The sequence below is a fragment of the Neovison vison genome, chromosome 7 (genome assembly GCF_020171115.1).
Source record: "Neovison vison isolate M4711 chromosome 7, ASM_NN_V1, whole genome shotgun sequence".
Lineage (NCBI taxonomy): Eukaryota > Metazoa > Chordata > Mammalia > Carnivora > Mustelidae > Neogale > Neogale vison.
Genome location: NC_058097.1, coordinates 157,649,078 through 157,671,785, shown reverse-complemented (window position 1 = coordinate 157,671,785; position 22,708 = coordinate 157,649,078). Strand labels below are relative to the sequence as shown.

At 36.1% G+C, this 22,708-nt stretch overlaps 1 protein-coding gene and 2 non-coding genes across 3 annotated transcripts in view; 1 reads left to right on the top strand and 2 right to left on the bottom strand.

The window, feature by feature from the left end:
* Window positions 1-22,708, bottom strand: part of IPO7 (importin 7) — a 57,207-nt gene that overhangs the window by 8,290 nt on the left and 26,209 nt on the right. Inside the window, exons 5-19 of the mRNA XM_044258799.1 lie at window positions 22,549-22,705; window positions 20,395-20,484; window positions 16,064-16,158; window positions 15,865-15,949; window positions 13,000-13,134; window positions 12,149-12,248; window positions 11,331-11,407; window positions 11,051-11,167; window positions 7,980-8,069; window positions 7,400-7,565; window positions 7,076-7,236; window positions 5,746-5,874; window positions 3,163-3,229; window positions 2,954-3,079; window positions 2,394-2,491 (exon numbers count right to left, since the gene is read on the bottom strand). Of these exons, the coding sequence (XP_044114734.1) occupies window positions 2,394-2,491; window positions 2,954-3,079; window positions 3,163-3,229; window positions 5,746-5,874; window positions 7,076-7,236; window positions 7,400-7,565; window positions 7,980-8,069; window positions 11,051-11,167; window positions 11,331-11,407; window positions 12,149-12,248; window positions 13,000-13,134; window positions 15,865-15,949; window positions 16,064-16,158; window positions 20,395-20,484; window positions 22,549-22,705 (1,693 nt within the window). The remainder of the gene's footprint in view (window positions 1-2,393; window positions 2,492-2,953; window positions 3,080-3,162; window positions 3,230-5,745; window positions 5,875-7,075; window positions 7,237-7,399; window positions 7,566-7,979; window positions 8,070-11,050; window positions 11,168-11,330; window positions 11,408-12,148; window positions 12,249-12,999; window positions 13,135-15,864; window positions 15,950-16,063; window positions 16,159-20,394; window positions 20,485-22,548; window positions 22,706-22,708) is intronic.
* Window positions 7,647-7,830, bottom strand: LOC122914867. Its single transcript, XR_006385931.1, has one exon. It is a non-coding gene; the product is annotated as a small nucleolar RNA SNORA23 (small nucleolar RNA).
* On the top strand, window positions 21,954-22,092 carry LOC122914755. The gene has a single exon (XR_006385836.1). It is a non-coding gene; the product is annotated as a U4 spliceosomal RNA (small nuclear RNA).

Here is a 22,708-nt window from a genome sequence, read left to right as displayed (position 1 = left end):
AATCAAATCACATCCCTTGTAGTGCCATTCTGGACTACAGCATGTTGAAAAACACTATCTTCTCATACAACCATCATAGCTAAAGCACGCTACCTTTCTCAGGGATATTAGGCTCCTATGTAAAGAAGTACAAAAAAATAAGTAATAATAATAAGCTGACATTGCTAGGAAAGACATTTTTTTAAAAAAAGATTTTATTTATTTGACAGACAGAGATCACAAGTAGGCAGAGAGGCAGGCAAAGAGAGAGGAGGAAGCAGGCTCCCTGCTAAGCAGAGAGCCCGACGTGGGGCTCGATCCCAGGATCCTGGCTTTAACCCACTGAGCCACCCAGGTGCCCCAGAAAGACATTTCTTTACACAAGTCTCATAAAATAAAAAACAGTGTCACTGGACTGGGAGAGGAGGAAGCAGCAGCAGCTTATTGATGACAAATGCTATCCCCAAACAAGAAATAAAAAACATGGACTTGACTTGCTACTTAGAGAACTCTCAAGTGTTATAAGTAACTTCTGGAAAAGAAAGGATTTGGTACAGACAGATATCACTGTTACCAGAGTATTAACATTAACTGTATAATTGACAATAAATAATGAATAGTACACCAGATGATTATTTTGTGACTAGGTGTCCAGAAAGAAAAGGTATCAATGAAGACAAACCCCTCTAAAAATTCCATGGAGCAAATCATTTCTTTCTTTCTTTCTTTCTTTTTTTTTTTTTTAAGATTTTATTTATTTATTTGACAGAGACAGTGAGAGAGGGACCACAAACAGGGGGAGTGGGAGAGGGAGAAGCAGGCCTCCTGCTGAGCAGGGAGCCTGATGTGGGGCTCAATCCCATGATCTGAGCTAAAGGCAGACACTTAATGACTGAGCCACCCAGGCACCCCCAAAATCATTTTTAAAATGCCTGGTGTTTTTGCTTTGTTTTTACGATTTTATTTATTTATTTGAGATAGAGAGCAAGTGAGCACACGAGAGAGAGCACAAGTGGGGAGCAGAGGGAAAAGCAGGCTCCTTACTGAGCAGGGAGCCTGACGACTTGGGCCTCAATCCCAGGACCCTGGGATCATGACCTGAACTGAAGGCAGACACTTAACTGACTGAGCCACCCAAGTGCCCCTAAAATGCCTGTTGTTAAACAGCTAGCTGTCTCTTAGCACTGTTAGAAATGCAAACCCAATTTACTGATTTTGATACTGAAGGACCACAATTCAACAACTATATCCCCTATCTCTTGTGTAAGAAAATCATTAATAAACAAAATAAAACAACACACTAAACACTCGGCATGCATTTACTTGTAGTTTTCCAAGAAACGGCACAGTATTTTTGACTTTTTTTTTTTTAAGATTTTTATTTATTTGACAGAGAGATCACAAGCAGGCAGAGAGAGAGAGGAAGCAGGCTCCCCACTGAGCGGAGAGCCCAATGTGGGGGCTCCATCCCAGGACCCTGGGATCATGACCTGAGCCGACGGCAGAGGCTTTAACCCACTGAGCCACCCAGGTGCCCCAGTACTTTTGCCTTTAAGTAAACCCTTGGTTTTTACAATTTTGCTATTTACTAAATAATCACTGTAAAGCCTTCATAAACCTGTATCTTCCAAGAATTTTCTTTATAAAACATCTTTTGGGGGGAGGGGCCTGGGTGACTCAGTCTTCAAGTGTCTGTCTTTGGTTCAGGTCATGATCCCAGGGTCCTGGGATGAAGCGCCATATTGGTCTCCCTGCTTGGCAGGAAGCCTGCTTCTCCCTCTCCTGCTTCTCCTGCTTGTATTCCCTCTCTCACTGTTTCTCTCTGTCATATAAATAAATAAAATCTTAAAACAAAACATCTTTATTTCTGATCCTTTCAAATATCTCTCAAATAAATTCTTGTTCTTTCCTTCTTCTGATTCAAAGGCTAGCAAAGAACTAGGCCAAGGTAAGCTCCAGGCACTCTAAACATAAAAACATTTATAACTCCAATAAAATGTCAGGCCAGACAGGGGAACCTGGGTGGTTCAGTGGGTTAAGTGTCTGCCTGCAGCTCAGGCCATGATCCCAGGGTCCTGAGACTGAGTCCCATGTCAGGCACCCTGCTCTGCGGGGAGTATGCTGCTCCCTCTGCCCCTCTCGTGCCCGCCCTCTCTGAAGTAAATAAAGTCTTAAAAAAAAAAAAAAAAAAAAAACCAACAAAAAAACCCGGGCAGACAGAAGACAAATACTCGTCAAAGCCATTATTGTGGCATGTAGGAATCAGTCTTCTAGTTTATAACTTTTAAAGCCCTTATTCTGTCAGACCCATATAGTGTTCACTATAATGTGTCATGTGACTCTTCACAATTTCATACTTATCACAGCACCAGCCTCATGACATATATTCTTATATTAACTAAAAAATAACCTACCTTCTTACACATACTATATATCATTTCAAGATACTTGGTATCAGAGAGAAGTGTGTCTGTATCAACTGTTACATAATTATGGAGCAGAGGCATCATATCTGTATTAAAAAAAGCATAAAAATATTAAAAATGAGTTAAAAACATAAAAAGTAATATAAGTCAAATATCTTTACTAATACAAATGCTGTTTCTGAAAAATATCCTTAGAAAAAGAAAGCAAATATGCGATTGTTTGGTCTATAACAGAGAGCGAGAGAAAGTGTGTGTGTGTGTGTGTGTGTGTGTGTGTGTGTGTAATGCAAGGAGTATTATTATATATTGTACAAAAAGACGGAAAGGAGCAGGATGCTGAGAAAATGTGTTAAAGGAAACAAACCTAAAAGGATAACTAAATCAAAATATATAATGGAAATCAATGTTATCATCTTTGGGCATTAACTACAAATGAAGACTTGTAAATAAAGAAGCCTTAGAATATTCTAAAGCGTATGTTCAAGTGATATACTAAAAATAAATCAAAACGGGGAAATCATCAGTATTTCTATGTTTACTTGTCTTACCTGTAAAGTAATCAAAGCCATCTTGCTGAAAAACCTCAAATACTAGAGGTAGCAACTGCCACATTTGTGGAGACACCTGTTGACACGTCAAACTATGTGCTAAAGAGAAGATCTCTTCATAGAATTCTGAAAGAGAATATGGAGTCATTCGGACAATGCTTGCTGATATGAAAAAGCAGGAAATTCTAAGCATAAGTAAAGGTATATACCTAAGACATGCTGCTGTAAAACAGTTCCAATGACCTGTAAGCAGATTCCCTCAAGCTGCTGGGTTATCTAAAAGAGAAGAAAAAAGTATATGTAACTGTGTAGCACAGCAGTGAATTAATTAATAAATAATGTATACTGCAATTCACTGCTTATTAAAATACAAAGTCAATATCTTAAATCATTTTAAATCTTTGTTTGAAGTGACTCATTATAAAATTGTGGGTCAATGTGGAATTGAAATTCAGTAAAATACCATTATAATGAAACACACAAAAAAATCACTTGCACAGTTTACCTAAAAAATAAAGGAAAAACCAGTATCTTGGGAAAATGTAAGTAATTATGAAAATACAGGAGCCAAATCATTCTGCGGATAGATTACAGACCTTATTGTGTTTAAATATAGATCAACTCAGCCCTGATGTAACTGAAGAGTCACTCTCAATAGCTTACAGAAAAATTATTTGAAAGAAGGCATTATTTTTACCACTTTCACTAATTCTTAAGTCACCTCTATTCACACAATTGTTAGCTACAGTGAAGCACACCCCAAGACCAAAAACACAAATTCCTCTTTAACTGTCAGTACGATCCTCAATCAGATCCCAAATCTCTGGAAGCCATGAGAATGTTTAAAAAGTGAACAGGGGAGACAAAATAAAATTTACTAACTGGATACAGAACCAGGACATTCATTTCAATTACATATACTTAAAATATTTTCAACTCTTCAAATATAGTAACATCTGTCTTGTTAACCAGACACAGCTACAGAATTCCTCATAGCTTCTTCCTATCTTCAATTATAATGCAGAATATAAATAGTTTACCAAAAATCTCTGGTTGCAAAAGGCAATTTGCAGATAACATAGAATTATGATTTATGGATATAAATATCTGCACTGGAATTATAAACACCAAATTCAGGACACTAGTTACTTCTAAGGGAAAGAAGCAGGGAAATGAGATTAGGAAGAGGTCCTCCAAAGGCTTCAATTACATCTATCTGAAACTGTTGTTCTTAATGGAAATAAAGTCTAAAGGATATACTATAAAATGTTAAAATCTAATAAATTTAGGTGGTAGCTAAAGGGTATTGGTTATAGTTTTCTGTTCTTTATCCTTTTTGAACATCTTAAATTATTCCATTTTTTAAAATTCATGATTACAATTCTCTTTAAAGACAACTGTAAGATGGGGCACCTGGGTGGCTCAGTGGGTTAAGGCCTCTGCCTTCGGCTCAGGTCATGATCCTAGGGTCTTGGGATCGAGCCCCACACCGGGCTGTCTGCATCAAGGGGAGCCTGCTTCCTCCTCTCTCTCTGCCTGCCTCTCTGCCTACTTATGATCTCTGTCTGTCAAATAAATAAAATATTAAAAAAAAATAGACAACTATAAGAGAAAACTGTAAAGATAATAGTAATGGTAGCACAACAATGTATACTTAATGCCACTCAACTGTACTTTGAAAATGGTTAAGATGGTAAATTTTATGTTATGTGTAGTTTACCATCATTAAGAAAATTTTATTTTAATTAAAAAATAAAAACTAGGAGCGCCTGGGTGGCTTGGTGGGTTAAGCCTCTGCCTTTGACTCAGGTCATGTCGAGCCCCGCATCGGGCTCTCTGCTCAGCAGCGAGCCTGTTTCCTCCTCTTTCTGCCTGTCTCTCTGCCTATTTATGATCTGTCTGTCAAATAAATAAATAAAATCTTTTTAAAAAATTTTAAAACTAAATAAATAAATAAATAATAATAAAAACGAGAAAGACGCCTGGGTGGCTCAATCAGTTAAATATTTGCTTAGGCTCAGGTCATAATCCTGGACTCCTGAGACCAAGGCCCGTATGCTTCTCCCTCTACCCCTTCCCTCCACTTGTAATTTCTCTCAAATAAATAAACAGAATCTTAAAAAAAAAAAAAAAATCTCAGGGTTTTGAGATTGAGCCCTGCAATGGGCTCTGTGCTGGACATAGGAAAATTCTCTTCCTCTGACCTCCCCTTTCAAAAGAAAAAAACAGGGCGCCTGGGTGGCTCAGTGGGTTAGGCCTCTGCCTACCTCTACTCAGGTCATGATCCCAGGGCTCTGGGATGGGGCCCTGTGCTCAGCGGCGAGCCTGCTTCCCACTCCCCCACCCCTGCCTGCCTCTCTGCCTACTTGTGATCTCTCTCTGTCAAACAAATAAGTAAAAATCCTAAAAAAATAAAATAAAATGGGAAAACTAGGAACTAGGAAGGTTTTCCTAGGAATTACCACACTACTGGATCTGGATCTGAGAGGTAACCTAAGAGGCTGCCAAAATCCAAAGCCTTGAAGTAAAGATACGGTAATACAAATACCTCCTTCCTATTCCTTCTAATACTAAAGAACCTAAAATATTTGTAAGATACCAATCTTTTCCTTATAAAAGGGAACTAGTTAAAAGATGGAACAGTCAGGATGCATGTCAAAGATAACCAGAGAATTTACATAAGCCAGAGCCTTCCAAAAATGCATTAAAACTATTGCTGAAAAATGGCTTTAAATTCCCTAAAACTTGGATCATTACCTGGATCAAAACCTTATAACACTGAATCATTTTACCTCTTTATGATCTTCAACTACACTAAGAAGTGTGTCGATGGTATTCAGAATTCCCATAGCAGTAACTGCTTTGTCATCACTTCCTTCTTCATCTGGCCCAGTCTGGATTACCTGATTAAATGTCATTGCCTAGAATCAAGAGAATATAATTTAGACTTGCTGTTATAGAGGTATAAACACATTTTGGTCTAAAACTTAATTTTTAAAATGTTCTCACAGAGACAGCAAAACCAATCAATGTTATCACTGATTAATATTAAGAGTCTGGGCTCTACAATCAGAAGGTACTACCACTTACTAGCTGACCTTAAGTTACTTGACCTGTCTCCTGGCATTTCATTTGAGAACTTTATCACAGAGATACTTTAAGGCTTAAATGAGGTAAGGCACAGAAACTGCCTAATATTACCAATATTCTTATTAATATTATTGGCTAACATTTGACAATGCCCAAATATAGGTATATTAATCAAGGCTTTTTGTCAAAATTGTTTTCAAACTTCTGAGGAGTAAAGGATGGAGTCCTAATTAATAACCAGCTTATTATAAATGCAATATACATATTTAATGAACGTTGCTAGTTATTCAAATATCCTTCCCCATATCAAAATCAGGTTTTCACAAAACTCTGCTTTTGCTTAAATCCACAGCAGATACCAAGACCTAGATTCCTGAAACCTCAATACTCAGCAAAAATATAAACTGCATCAAATAAATCACTGTACTGGGATTATGAATGGTAATTGTTAGGGCATGTTCAGGCTTTCTATTACCCTTAAACAATTTACATTGTTAATTCTCAAAAGTTTGGGGCTATGTACAGTAAACAAAGGCCAACTATTGAGTAGCTACTGTTTATAAATTTCATTAAAAAACAACAACAACAACAGGGGTGCCTGGGTGGCTCAGTTGTTAAGCATCTGTCTTCGGGTGGGGTCATGATCCCAGAGTCCTTGGACTGAGGCCCAGATTGGGCTCCCTGCTTGGCAGGAGGTCTGCTTCTCCCTCTCCCTCTCCCCCTACTTGTGCTCTCTCTCTGTCAAATAAATAAAATCTTAAAAAAAAAAAAAACAAAAAACACTACCTGGGGTACCTGAATGGCTCTTTTTAGAGCTCACATTTTCTCTCAGTATATGAATATATTAAAAACATATAAATATATTTTATATATAAATATATAAAAATATATTCTTTATATAGAATTAAATGAGCTAAATGTATGAATTAAATACAGATGTAAGGCTTAAAACTACCTGATATACAGTAAGCTCTATGAAAATACTTAATAAAAGATTAAGTACTGAATAAATGATTGGTTCAAATAACATACCAAATGCTGTGTCATTTCTACTGCAATAGGAGTAACTTCTTCACTATACTCGCAGATCATTTTCTGAATTACATTGGTAAGATCATCATTTTCTGTTTCTCTTATTATATGAAGAAGAGCTTGCATTACAGGTCTGATGAATGGTGTAATATACTCTTTAGCTGTAAGAGAAAAAAAAATTGGCCAAAACCTCCTAAAACCTGATATAACATATATCAAATAACAGATACTTTCCCATAAAGGGGAAGAAAATGTGTCAAGTTTTATGCCTTTTAAAATTATTTGTAAAAACACTGCACTATTTTTGAGATATAAATCCTTTACCTTTTTCTTGATTGCTGATCAACACCTGAAGTGCAATGGCAGCTTCCACTTTCACGGGCATTTCCCTATCATCAATCAGACATCTTCTTGTCAGCTCTAAGGCCGTTTGCAGGTTCTGGTCACTTTTAAACTTTACTTCACAAAAATAGTGAAGGACCCAGCAAGCCTTTTATTAAAAAATGCAGTGAGTTACTATAGATATCCTATCCTTAAACTGCCCCAAGCTACAGTATGTCTATTCCAAAAGTTCTGTGTGGGAATCTGGAGGCTGGCCAGTGGTAGATATGCCCAGAGACACAACACTAGACCAGTACTATGATCCCAAATTATTCTTTGGCTGCATGACATTTGTGTGGATAGCAAGGTCTGAATGCAAAACACAGACAGACACTGCTATCAGACACAGATGAAAACTATGCACACATTACAGCAGCCATTTAATATTTACATGAAACAGAGGTCTAAAAGGAAATAAGGCTTTTATTAAGGTGAACATTAAAGACGCTCCACATAAAAGTCCATATAAGCAGTCATTCATTACAAAACATAAATATATAAGTGAATAAGGATGAAAACATACCCTTGCTCTCATATAGCCTAGTTCACTACTGAAGAGAGGGAATACATGATTCTGCAACATGTATTCCATCTGATCTTTGTAGATCTTTTTCTGTAAATATAAACAACAATTATTTTTCAAAGAATTCCAAATATAATCAACTCAAATGCCAAATAAATACACAAATGTTAAAAATAACTATGTCAAAACACTTTTATTCTGATTCTTTGTACCTCAGGATCCGTATCTAATTTTCTCATTCTCAAACTTCACCATCAAAAAACACTGAATACCTTTTCTTTAATCTTTTTACCTCATTTGCTTAGAAAGTTTTTCCACTAAATCTTAACAGCAATCATGTTTGAGTAATGGGAGTGTGGTTAATTTTATTCCTTACCTTATAAAACTATTATAATGAAAAAAGCCTCACTGAAAAAGTTCTAAATGAATACAACACAGTTTGAGAAAAGACCCTGCTTACAAAGTAATTATCTAGTTATCTAAAAAGATATTCTCAGGGTACCTCAGTGGCTCACTTGGTTAAGCATCTGCCTTCAGCTCAGGTCATGATCTCAGGGTCTAGAGATCGTGCCCCATGTTGGGTATCCTGCTGGGGGAGGGGAGTTTGCTTCTCCCTCTCTTATTCCCCCTCCCCACCTGTGTTTCTGCACTCTCACTCTCTCTCAAATAAATAAATAAAATCTTTTAAAAAAAATTTTTTTTCTGGGGCGCCTGGATGGCTCAGTGGGTTGAAGCCCCTGCCTGTGGCTCAGGTCATGATCCTGGGGTCCTGGGATTGAGCCCCGAATCAGGCTCTCTGCTCAGCAGGGAGCCTGCTTCCCTTCCTCTCTCTCTGCCTGCCTCTCTGCCTACTTTTGATCTCTGTCTGTCAAATAAATAAATAAAATCTTTTAAAAAAAAATTAAATAAACAAACAAAATCTTAAATTTTTAAAAATGCATGGTTAAGGAAAGAAAAAAGATATTCTCATGAATCTTTAATCTTTTCTAAGTGGTAACAAGCTTTTAAGAAGAAATCCTGGGGGCACCTGGGTGGCTCAGTGGGTGAAGCCTCTGCCTTCAGCTCAGGTCACAATCTCAGGATCCTGGGATCGAACCCCGCATCGGGTTCTCTGCTCAGCGGGGAGCCTGGTTCCCCTCCTCTCTCTCTGCCTGCCTCTCTGCCTACTTGTGATCTCTCTCTTTGTGTCAAATAAATAAATAAATAAATAAATATCTTAAAAAAGAAAAAAAAAAAGAAATCCTGGAATTGCATATTATATCAAATCTAAAAATATATGCTTGAAAAACTGAAGACTGAGACATAGGGACTAAATACAATGTGGAATCCTGGACTGAATCATGGCCCATAAAGAAGGACATAGTGGGAAATCTTGCACAATGTGAAAGGGGTCTGTAAGATTAGTGACTAGTAGGCTATCAACATTAATTTCCTGATTTTGAGAATTGCAACATGGCTATCTTAGATGCTAACATTAAGGGAAGGTGGATGAAGAGTAATGAGAAACTATTTTTGCCATTTTTCTGTAAGTCTAAAATTACTTAAAAATTGAAAGTTAAAACAGAAAAATCTGAACTTGCCAAGAGAACTCACTAAAGAGTCCCAGCCTGCCATGTAACAAATAAACACTGTCTTTAACTTATAAGCTAACAGAAGGATGGGTGGACAGGTATAAAAAAACTAAAATATAAACAAAATATACCTACAAACTCAAGGTGATATGGAACAAGGTTCCTGGGAGTTAAATGATTCTGTGACTAAATATCCACTTACACTTTGGTTACCATTTATTAACTTTGTAGCAAAATAACTTTCAGATCGCATTTATGAAGTCAGACACAATGTGTACAATTAGGTTGAGATTCCTAAATATAAATCTAATCCAGGGTCATTCTTTATAGAAATTTATGTCACAAAAGCATGACGTTCCTAGGCTATGAATGGATTCATTCATGTTTATAAATTTCTTTAGAGATAAATTTTTTGAAGGCAAAAACACTATTTCATAATTATCTTACAACATAAATATAAAACAACTCATCCAAAAGGAGTACCTTAAGCACAAGCAACAAAAGAAAACATATACTGGACGTAATTTCAGAATCTTATCAAAACTTGTACTTCAAAAAACATCAAGAATGTGAAATGATAACCCACAAATTACTTGCAAATGATATATATGAAAAAGGTCTAATATTTAGAATATACAAAGAACTCTTAACAATTAAACAATGAAAGGACAAATACCCAGTTAAAAAATAGACAAAGGATTTGAATATACATTTCTCCAAAGAAGATATACAATAGCCAATATGCACATAAAAAGATTCACTGTATCATTATTCATCAGTGAAATGTAAATCAAAACCACAATGAGGTATTGTTTGACACCAACTAGGACGGCTACAATAAAAAGGTATTAATTGTTGGTGAGGACAATTGGAACCCTCATACACTGCTGGTAAAAAATATAAAATGATACAGCCACTTTGGAAAACAGTCTTTCAGTTTCTCAAAATATGACAGCAATTTGACTCCTAGGTATGTGACCCAAGGGAAGTGAAAATATTATGTCCACACAAAGATGTGTGCATAAATGATCAGCTTTAGTATTCAAAACAGCCAAAAAATGGAAATAGTGCAAGTGTACACCAACTGATGAATGCATAAATAAAATGTGGTATATGATACAATGGACTATCACTTGGCAACAAAAAGGAATGAAGTACTGACATATGCCACAACATGGATGAACTTTGAAAATATTGTGCCAAGTGAAAAAAGCCATTTCTCACGGAGCACATGTTACATAGCATTCCCTTTACGTGAAATGTCCAAAATGGACAAATCCATAGAGATGAGAAGTAGATTGGGGGTAGCCCAGGGCTGAGAAGTTTGGAAGAAAATGGAAATTAACTGCTAATAGTTTCTTTCGGGGTTGATGGTTGTACAACTCTGTGACTATAATAAAAACCACTGAATTACTCACTTTAACGGGCAAACAGTATGGTATGTGAACTGTATCTCAATAAAACTGTTATTAAACTGCCTGCACACAAAAGAAGAAATACCTTCAGAAGTATTTCAGCTAAAGAGCCAATCATATGCAGGGCTCCATCTTTTTTTCGCGGATCAGCATTTGGTTCTGTAAGAATCTGGTAGCAAAATCCCATTGTCTTTTGCAGTACCTAGATTAAAAAAGAAAGTTAATGCTTTATTCAATTTCCTAACAATCCTTAACAACAATAAAAAAAAGACAAAATGACTTACATGGCTAACGTTAAAAGCTTAGTGTATATCTGAACAGATTTTAAATATTAAAGCAAAACTTCTCTATATTAAATAACCCACCTCTTTCCTCTTGCTACAAGCTGTAAACAAGAGTGTCTGGGCAGCAGTGGTAGGAGAAATGAAATCTTCAAACACATCTGGAGAATAAATTTAAAATTAATATGAAAACCAGTAATTTCAATTTCTTCAACATTTTCAAGTAATTTACAAATGATGCTCTGTAAAAGTATGACCTTAAAATTATGCTGAATGTTCATGCTAGGTATAAAGAGGAAACCAGATTCCTATATAATTTTGCAATAGCCTAATTTCATGTCTCTTCAGTACAAATTAAATTTTAATCCATTAATTTCTCTTAAGGATCATTATCTTTCATATAAAACCCAACTACCGTGAGAATTTTCACAATATGGTCACAATAGTACAATTTACTACAAATACAAAAGATTTTGGTACGAAGGACTAATATTCAACATTAGTCAAATTATAATCCTTTAGTTCCATGCAGAGATTCCACCTTCCAATATATGTCTTCTTGATTCCCATACATATGATGACTGACACGGGATCCAAAAGTATAGTTTTGACACTTAGTGTTAAGGTGTAATCTTGAATTTCTAAGTTCTAACATGTGCCAAAAGCACATCCAATAATTGTAACTTATTAACACTAGTATCAGTGTCTGCTAAAAATGAAGACTGTCATTATTAAATGCCATAACTAGTGAACACACCCCCAAGAGTCTAAAAAATGGATAAATTACATTAAAACAACAAAGATTTTTCAGTACCAAAGGAGAGGCCTTAAGATACCACTATGAATACTATATACAAACTTAGCTACTGACATATTTTGTTTCTAAGAAGGTGAAAATTTACCAAACTTCATGCGTATATATTCATAAGGGTCTTCTTGCCAAAGTTCTTCATCAGCATCTGTATAGCACATCAATGGAAAAATAACATCTTGGATAATGCCCTGAAATTTAAAAGTTAAGAAAGTAACCTTAGGTCAGTCTTTAAATTTAAACCTTCAATTTTGGTTAAGTGCTGAAACAAAAGCAATCCAATAATGTATCCATATATTTTTTTAAAATTTTCCCCAATAATATATATTTTAAAACTTAATACTAAACTTTAGTAATGATTCTCAGATCAACTATTAAGGTACATAGTATTTTCTGTAACAAATAATTATAAAGTAAGACATTTGTGCATATAGGTAGCAATTAAGTATTCTGAGAAAATACATTATGACATTTTGGTCCATCAACTCCTATAGTTCTAAATAAAGCAAATAAATCACTCACAGAAATAATACATAAGCTAATTACCCTCAAAACCAATCTGATGAAAGTCCTTAGTTTATTCCAAATTACAGGACTAAAATGTTATCATCATAAGCCAGCACTAAGAATTTAAATGCAAATTTTAAGATAATAGCTTTAGATTAAAAGGAATCTGAATATTTACAAAATACCTCTTATAAGTTTATGTCAAGGTATTTTCTCATTTTCCTACTATACCTTCAAAACAATTAACAGAACTAGAATAACACAAGTAAAAAATAAGCATTTTTCAACCTTTACGTTATTTCAATTATATTTTCCAGAAAAACATGATAGAAAATTACTAAAAAAAAAAACCCCAAAAAACAAAAAAACAAAACAAAACAATGACAACAAAAACAACAAAAAAAAAACCACAAACAAAAAAAAGAAAATTATTACTTGTATATGAGGCTTCAGATTCTTCCAGGTGAGGGCATGAGAAACTCCTTGATTAATATAATTTAATGTCTGTTGTAAAACTCGAGGAGCCATATATTGTTTCTCCTTGTACTGATATAATACCTTCAATAAGACCTTTGAAAAAAATATTTGATCAGAAACCAAAACTTAAATAGAAATTTTAACCACTTTATAAGTCATCAAAAGCATCTGACCCATATCTTAATACCCAGATCATCATCCTAAAATAAAAACCATATTCTCTTAAAAAGAAAGTAATTTTGAAAATTTTGTGTCAGAGAACCGTATTTATTTCCAAGGTGGTCAAATAAACAAACTGAATTAATACTATGTCAAAGGACTAGTTTCTGATTAAGTATAAAAAGAAAACCACAGGTTACTCACTGAACATGCCATAACTTCGAGATAGCCCTGCATTGTTGTTTACCTCCCAGAAAAACCTTATGCAAACCACTTACCAATTTAATGTCTGCCGTTCTGGAAGGAGTTCTAATTCTATGTATTTGAGAATAGAAATTGTCAAGATTTGGCCCACAGACCTCCTGAAGGGTCTGTGAGGTCAAAACTATTTTCATAATAAGGCTGAGACAGTATCTGCCCTTTTCACTACGTAACATCTGCATCGATGGTACAAAAGCAATGGTGGCAAATCCTCTAGTGCCTAACATGAATCAAGGAGTGGCACCCAAGTGTACCAGCAGTCATCATATTCTTCACAGCCACATTAGATTCAAAACATTCATTCCTTAAGAATACTCTTAATGAATCAGAAATATAAATATTAAACGGGGAGTATACAACATATAGCACTTCTTCTACATACCAAAGTACAATGGTTGGAAGAAAAGCTGAAATAGCTTTCCTATCAAATGCTATCATATGCTTGAAAGAAAAACTGACAGACAAATTATGGTTGTTTAGACTTGTGTGTATGGCATATTTTTCCTCAACAATGAATAAAATGAGCCTGTCACCTCAAGGAAAATAATTGAGAGTATGTTACTGATGTTAAAATCTGAGCTTTTAAACAAAATTAGAATTCTCAAAAATCTTAGATGCAAAGACTTAGATCTGCTTAATTAGTTTCCAGTATTTAAAGATATTTCTGATAACATCAGTGGTAATATTCGCAAATATGATTTATTTATTTGACACAGAGAGAGAGATCATAAGTAGGCAGAGAGGAAGGCAGAGAGTGAGGGGAAGCAGGCTTCCTGCTGAGCAGAGAGGCCCCTGCTGAGCAAAGAGGCCCCTGCTGAGCAGAGAGGCCGACCCTGAGATCATGACCTGAGCTGAAGGCAAAGGCTTAACCCACTAAGCCACCCAGGCGCCCCGATTTCTTTTTTAAAACTGCATAATGAAGGGCGCCTGGGTGGCTCAGTAGGTTGAATCTCCAACTCTTGATTTCCACTCAGGTCATGATCTCAGGATTGTGAGATCAAGCCCCATGGTAAGTAAGCTCAGCGCTCAGTGGGTAGCTTGCTTTTCCTCCCTCTCCCTCTGCTCCTCCCCCTGTTCATGCATGCTATCCTTGCTCTCTCTCGAAAATAAATAAACCTTTTAAAAAATAAAATAGGGGCTCCTGGGTGGCTCAGTGGGTTAAAGCCTCTGCCTTACGCTCAGGTCATGATCCCAGGGTGCTGGGATCGAGCCCCGCATCGGGCTCTCTGCTCATTAGGGAGCCTGCTTCCCTCTCTCTCTGCCTGCCTCTCTGCCTACTTGTGATCTCTCTCTCTCTGTGTCAAATAAATTTAAATAAATAAATAAATAAATAAAATTGCATAATGAAGTATATTAACATTTGGAAAGTGTTCATTAACTATGTTTTCCAAATGTTCAGCTGTTACAAAATCATGTACGGATAAATGATCCATTCAAAGTACAATATAGATCAACAGGTGATAATGTAAAAGAATATAAAATGCTGTTGTTAACAAACTTTACACCGCAATTAACTTTTAAGAAACTACCACTATTGAGTGGCTCAGTTGGTACAGCATGTCACTTGATCTTGGGGTCATGAGTTAGAGTTCCACATTGGGTACAGAGTTCATTTAAAAACAAAAACAAAACTATCATTATCATATTTTGATGTGATATCAAAGAATTTCCACAATTTTGTGAAAAGTTTACAAGTCTTTCCTTTTCCAACTCATCTGGGCCACAGTGTCTGCAGTTATGTCCATCAAAATAAATTTTAAAAGACTAAATACACAGGTAGATGAGCATATAACTGCCTTTTATTAAGCCATACATTAAAAATTTAGTAACAATGTTTAACAATACCATTTCCTTTTGTTAAAAACTTTTCATTTTGGGAAACAGTTTTAAAAAAAAAATACATATTCTGGGGGCACCTGGGTGGCTCAGTGGGTTAAAGCCTCTGCCTTCGGCTCGGTTCATGATCCCAGAGTTCTGGGATCAAGCCCCACATCCGGCTCTCTCCTCAGTGGAGAGCCTGCTTCTTCCTCTCTCTCTCTGCCTGCCTCTCTTGCCTACTTGTGATCTCTATCTGTCAAGTAAATAAATAAAATCTTAAAAAAAAATACACATTCTGTGTTAATATACGTTAGGTTTGTTATTATTTTTAAATAAATTAATACTCTTAAATTTTAATTTCTAGTATGATAAGTAGCATAGGTATAAATCACATAAATGGAAGCTTGCTGAGGCTCTCAAAAATTTAGGGAATAAGGAAAACCTAAGACCAAAAAATGAGAACTGATACAGGGTTCAAAATATTAAAGACTGCTACATGCAATCTTTGGGTACCAATAAACCAGGAAAAAGGGCAGAAATTAACCTAATAATAATGTTTCAATTTAGAAAAGTTCTTAGACTTACTTGCTGGACACCAACAGCAAATGCCTTCAGAAATACTTCAGCAAATTCATTATACTCCTTGGAAACATTGCCAGGGCTTCCGTACCTAAAAGAACATTAAAATGCCCACTGTTTCTTTATAATGCTTTATATATTGACACTTATAAAACTAAGAGCTTGAAAAAATAAACTTAAGTCATCAACACTGAGAGAAGCTTACCTTTCAAAAAGCCTTGCTAAGATATGTAAAGCCCACTTCTTACATTTCCACCATGGTAACTCTGGTCTGTCATCTTCTTCAACCTGAAGTGTTTCCTTCAAAGAGATTTATTTAATGATAGTAAGAGATGATACAATCTAAGAAGAGCATGAGGTGAGAAGAGACTCACAAAAACCATTTATGTTGGCCTTTAGAAATAAAAGGCTAGATTTGGAAAAATACTAACTCTTATTTAAATATAGGAGGCACTTTGATCTGCTTCACTACTTGGCTACGTAGCAAACTCAAACACAAACATTTTAGTCAAAATCCAATTAACATAAAGCCAAGGCCATGAAAAGTAGTTTCATCAAAACCAGTATAGTTCAGGGTGCCTGGGTGGCTCAGTGGGTTAAGTCTCTGCCTTCAGCTCAGATCATGGTCTCAGGGTCCTGGGATCGAGACCCACATTGGGCTCTCTGCCTAGCAGGGAGCCTGCTTCCCTATCTTTCTCTGCCTGCCTCTCTCCCTACTTGTGATTTCTCTATCAAATAAATAAATAAATCTTTAAAAAAACAAAACAAAACAGTATAGTTCAAATTAAAAGGACATGAGAAACACCATCTCAAAAATCTAATTTCAGAAATATTGGTATAAACACAAAAGGATAAACAGATGAAGACATTAATTTAAAAACAATAGTGAAAAACTACCACGGTAAACATTCACAAATAAGGGGATGATTACTTATGGAACACTATAAAATACTACTATACAACCACTAAAAGAATGGACTGGATCCTGGGGCGCCTGGGTGGCTGAGTCATTACAAGTCTGCCTTCTGCCAAAGTCATGATCCCAGAGTCCTGGGATTGAGTCCCTCCTCAGACTCCCTGCTCTGTTGGAAACCTGCTTCTCCCTCTCCCACTCCCCTTGCTTGTGTTCCCTCTCTTGCTGTGTCTCTGTCAAATAAATACATAAAATCTTAAAAAAAAGAAAAAGAAAAAAGACTGGATCCTTACATACTGACCTACAATATCCCGACATATTTTTAATTTACAATGGAAAGTAAGACTTGGAGCAACCAAGTCTTAGTTTAACAAACTAAAACTAAAAGTGAGAGCAATGATACAGCCACTTTGAAAATCAGTTTAGAAGTTACTGATAAAGTTAAACATATACCTATCTTATGACCCCATTCTATTCTTTGGTAATCTGCTCAAGAAAAATGAAAACATGTGATCACAAAAAGATTTGTGTAAGGACATCCATAGCAGCTCTATTAGTACTACTAAAATCCTGAAACCACCTAGCTGTCCATCAACTTGTGAATGGATAAATAAATTGTAGTATATCCACACAATAAAATACTACCTGGTAATAAAAAGGAACAAGCTACTATAACACAACATAAATACATAAGAAACAGACTAACACAACATGATATATCTCATAAATATACCATGCAAAAGAAGGTAAATACCAGAAATTAGCTTTAAGTTCTAATACAGGCAAAATTAATCTATGGTGGGAGAAATGAGAATGGTGATGATAGGAAAGACTAAAACTAGCCACCAGCAAATATTCTAGGTGATGATTACATGGATATATGCAAATGATAACTCACTGGACTGTTTATTTATAATATGTGTGTTTATAAATTATACCCAAAAAGTACAGAGTGGTTGTAAATGAAAACTTAACATTTTATTTTGAACCTATTAAATGTGTTCAGGAAAAAAAAAAAAAAATGTGTTCAGAAAAATATACAACAAACTAGTTTCCTACAGAGAGGAAGAAATGTTCTTTCACTTCTTCTACACTGTTGTTTTGTTTTTTTAAAGTAGGCTCCACACCCACTGCAGAGCCAGACACACTGGGCTCGAATTCACAACCCCGTGAGATCAAGAACTAAGCCAACTGAGATCAAGAGTCAGACACTCAACCGAGTCATCCAGGCGCCCCTACACTGTTTTTCCTTTAAAATAGGAATTTAAGCAATAAACCATAAAACAAGGGGGTCTCACTAATGCCACTAATAAAATTGTTTTGGATAAATTATATAATCATTCAATGTCTCCATTCAAAATAAATTCAGAGGGGATAGGGGAGAAAAATTAATTCAGAGACATTTTTTTGAGGATTAAATAAGTAAGGAATATTAAAGCACTTAAAGCGTATTTTGTATTTCGGACTTATAAATTCCCTTACCTCTCTAGAAAACTAGATTATAAAAAAAAATTGCATTTACTTTAAAAATTGTGACTAAATTGGGCTCCTCAGTGGCTCAGCTGGTTGAGTGTCTTCCTGGGATTGAGTCCTGCATCAGGGTCCTTGCTCAGACAGGGGTCTGGTTCTCCCTTTGCCTCTCACCCCCAACTCATGTGCGCGTGCGCTCTCTCTCTCTCTCTCTCTCGCAAAAATAGATCTTTTTTAAAAAAGTGACTAAATAAAACAATTCCTATGTACTAAATTCTGTATGTACAATTCTGTATGTACTAAAACCCACTGAACTGTATACTTTGAAAAGGTTAAATTTATGGAATATGTGTTATCTCTCTATAAAACGGTTTTTTAAAAAAACAAGTAATATAACTAACTACAAAGTCTTCTGGTTCATGAGTAGCTGACAAATTATTAGGCTAAACTCCAGATGCAAGCACTTTTTTAAAAATACATAATTAATATATAAAATTGTATTAGTTTAAGGTATATAACACAACGATATGATATTAGGTATACACTGAAATGATTATCACAGTAAATTTAAGAAGGTGGTCAAAACTTTTAGTTGTATGATAAATAAGTTCTGGAGATGTAATGTTCAGCATAGTGACTATACAGTTAACAGTACTGTACTATATACTTGAAGGATGCTAAGAGAGTAGATCTTAAAAATTCTCATCATGGGGCTGCCTGGGCAGCTCAGTTTGTTAAGAATCTGCCTTCAGCTCAGGTCATGATCCCACGGTCCTGAGACTGAGCCCCAGGTCAGGCTCTCTGCTCACCAGGGAACCTGCTTCTCACTCTCCCTGCCATTCCCCCTGCTTATGCATCCTCTCTAATAAACAAATACAATCTTGGGTCACCTGGGTGGCTCAGTGGGTTAAAGCCTCTGCCTTCGGCTCAGGTCATGATCTCAGGGTCCTGGGATCGAACCCCGCATTGGGCTCTTTGCTCTGTGGAGAGCCTGCTTCCTCCTCTCTCTGCCTGCCTCCCTGCCTGCTTGTGATCTCTCTCTCTGTTAAATAAATAAATAAATAAATAAAAATACAATCTTAAAAAAAAAAAAAATTTCTCATCATAGGGCACCTAGGTGACTCTGTCGATTAAGCTTCCGACTCTTGGTTTCAGCTCAGGTCATGATCTCAGGATCCTGGGACTGAGCACCGCGTGGACCTCCACGCTCAGGGGGCAGTCTGAGGATACTCTCTTCCTCTGCCCCTCCCCCTGCTCACCCATGTACGCTTTCCCTTTCTCTAAATTAATCTTTAAAAACATTTCTCATAAGAAAAGGATTTTGTGGGGCGCCTGGGTGGCTTAGTCAGTTAAAGCCTCTGCCTTCAGCTTGGGTCATGGTCCCAGGGTCCTGGGATCAAGCCCTACATCGGGCTCTCTGCTCAGCAGGGAGCCTGCTTCCTCTTCTCTCTCTGCCTGCCTCTCCACCTACTTGTGGTCTCTGTAAAAAAAAAAATAAATAAAATCTTGAAAAAGAAAGAAAAGGATTTTGTAGCTATGTGAGGTGATTATATTATGAACTCTTAACTAAAACCTGAGAAGATAAGATGGGGTGCCTGGCTGGCTCAGTTGCATGTGACTTCTGATCTCGGGGTTGTGAGTATGAGCCCCATGTTAGGTGTAGCGATTACTTAAAAAAAACGTAAAAAAAAAAAATTTTTTTTAATGAAGGGGCTCCTGGGTGGCTCTTAGCTGAATGTCTACCTTTCGCTTAGGTTATGATCTCAGGCCCTACATTGGGCTCCTTGCTCCCTGGGGAGTCTGCTTCTTAGTCCCCACGCCCCCACCCCCAATCACGTGCTCGCTCTCTCACTCTCTCTCTCTCACATTATAAAAACTTTATATATAGATAAATACGTAAATAAATAAAATTAAAAACTGAGAAGAAACAGAAGCATTAGGATATAAGTACCTAAACAACAGTATATGAAATAACACTGCGCACAATTTTTAATTAGTATTGCACATATGTAAACACACAAAATGGTCTCTTTATCTAGAATAATTTGCATCATGAATTATATAAACTCATAAAAATGTTACAGAAAGTATCAGTTAAAATTCCCAAAAGATAATTAGATATTTCAGTAATACAAGAACACATAGAGACTTACATTCGGTACATCTCTGTTCACAACAGTCTTTAAAATTTCTATCCATTCTGTCAGGTTCTGTTGGTTTATCAGCTCCAATGGTAGTGTATACTAAATGAAAATCAAGAATCAATACTTTAAAATCATTACAAAAGAAAATCCCACTTCCTTTAACTCTTCACGAAACCTATAAAAAGTATTTCATTCAATCAACATTTCCCATTTTTAGTACACAAGCAAATTTCTTATCTGGCTGATTTGATCAGTTATCCAAAACCGAGAATTGTGGCACTACAGTGACCATCCTTATCTTAGTCCCAAATTACTGGGAATACATCTTATTTTTACCCTAAGAGTGATATTGTGGATTTCTAGAGAATGTCTTTTATCAAGTAAAGAAAATTTCTATTCCAGGACTCTTATCATCTTGTTTTTTGTTTCTTTAAAGTGGGAATGGTTATTAAATGTTATCAAATGCATTATCTGGCAATCTTAGATATGGTTATAGGTCTTCTTCTATGAGTTAGTCATAGGGGCGCCGGGGTGGCTCAGTGGGTTGAGCCTCTGCCTTTGACTCAGGTCATGATCTCAGGGTCCTGGGACTGGGCCATGCATTGGGCTCTCTGCTCGGAGGGGAGCCTGCTTCCCCCACTCTCTCTGCCTGCCTCTCTGCCCACTTGTGATCTCTCTCTCTGTCAAGTAAATAAATAAAATCTTCAAAAAAAAAAAAAAAGAGTTAATCATAGCAACTGATCTCTTAACCACTGATCCACTCTCTTGCATTCTTTGGATAAATCCTCTCAACAGGCTCATAAAATCAATACTCTATTTGGGACATTAGAATATCTATTTTCACAAGTGAGAAAGGGCTATACTGAGTATCAGGGTATGCTAGCGTCAAAAATTAGTTGGGAAGATAAATATCTTGCCCTATTCCCTACAACAATTTACAAAAATAACTTATTCTTAATCTAAAAGTTATAATCTTACCAACTAAAAAACAAACAAAAACAGTGTATTATATACCCAAATCACTTGTAAAAATTCTATAAGAAGCAGCCAGTGGAATGGCATCAAAGTGTCCTCTGATTAAGACCGGGAGATAACAGACTATCTTTACTAATCTAGCAAAGACACACAAAATCCAACCAAACAATATGGTGAGTCAGTTACAATCTTAGTGGAAGTCACAGGTCTATTTAAATGAGATTTTGAAGTTAAGTAAGTGTATAAATGAAACCAAAGGTTCTAGTAGATGAGATGAATCCTTCTATGGCTATATGGCACAAAAAAAACTGAAATTTTAATCTTGATCTAAACCGGTTTCATTTAAGTAATTATATCCCACTGAGAAAATACACAAAATCATTTCCTCAGTGGATATCTTTTATCCCAGGAAGATATAGAATATGTAAAAATGATGAAGCCCATCACTGTGTGCCAGCCAAGCCACAGTACTAGTATTTTTGTTAAACTTAGGAATAGGTTTTGTAATCACTGGGACAATCTATGTATATTTGGCACATCAGGTTCATGCTAGATATAAATTGTAATTTCAGTAATTTATTTTAAGACTTGTGAGCTTTGCTCAGTGGCAGTATCATAGCCAATGGGGTTCACCCGAGGTGCGATTATTGCTAATTGATTTTCAGACTTGTTAATTCTTAACGTGAAAGGCATAAAAATTTTTTACTAAAATTCTGTAAATAGTGTCAGATGATTTAAGAGAACTTAAGATTGACCAGTTAAAATTTAAGATCTATTGGACTTGTTTAAGTATTTAGGGAAGTGTGCTTCGTTAGACTTTTTTTTTTTTTTTAAAGATTTTATTCATTTATTTGACAGAGAGAGATCACAAGTAGGCAGAGAGGCAGGCAGAGAGAGAGGAGGAAGCAGGCTCCCTGCTGAGCAGAGAGCCCGATGTGGACTTGATCCCAGGACCCTGAGATCATGACCTGAGCCGGAGGCAGCGGCTTAACCCACTGAGCCACCCAGGCGCCCCTTCGTTAGACTTTTAATGCACACATAATTTTGGCAATTTATATATGACTAGCAAATCATCCATTTGTAATCCATTTGTAATCTAGATTTTCAAGTGAAATTATTTTTAAGACATGGAAATTATTTGTTATCTTTTAATGTAGCAAAAGACAGACTTTTATATATAAAAATTACCTGAACAAGAGCATAGAAGATCTTGAAAATCTGTTTCTGGATGAGGACAGATTGATCAGACTGATCAGAAAGAAGCTGGATAAAACGGTCCTTTAGAACTGGCAGGAAATGCTGCATTGCTGCTACCAGTGGACTCCGTTCCTCTGGTTTCTTGTACCTT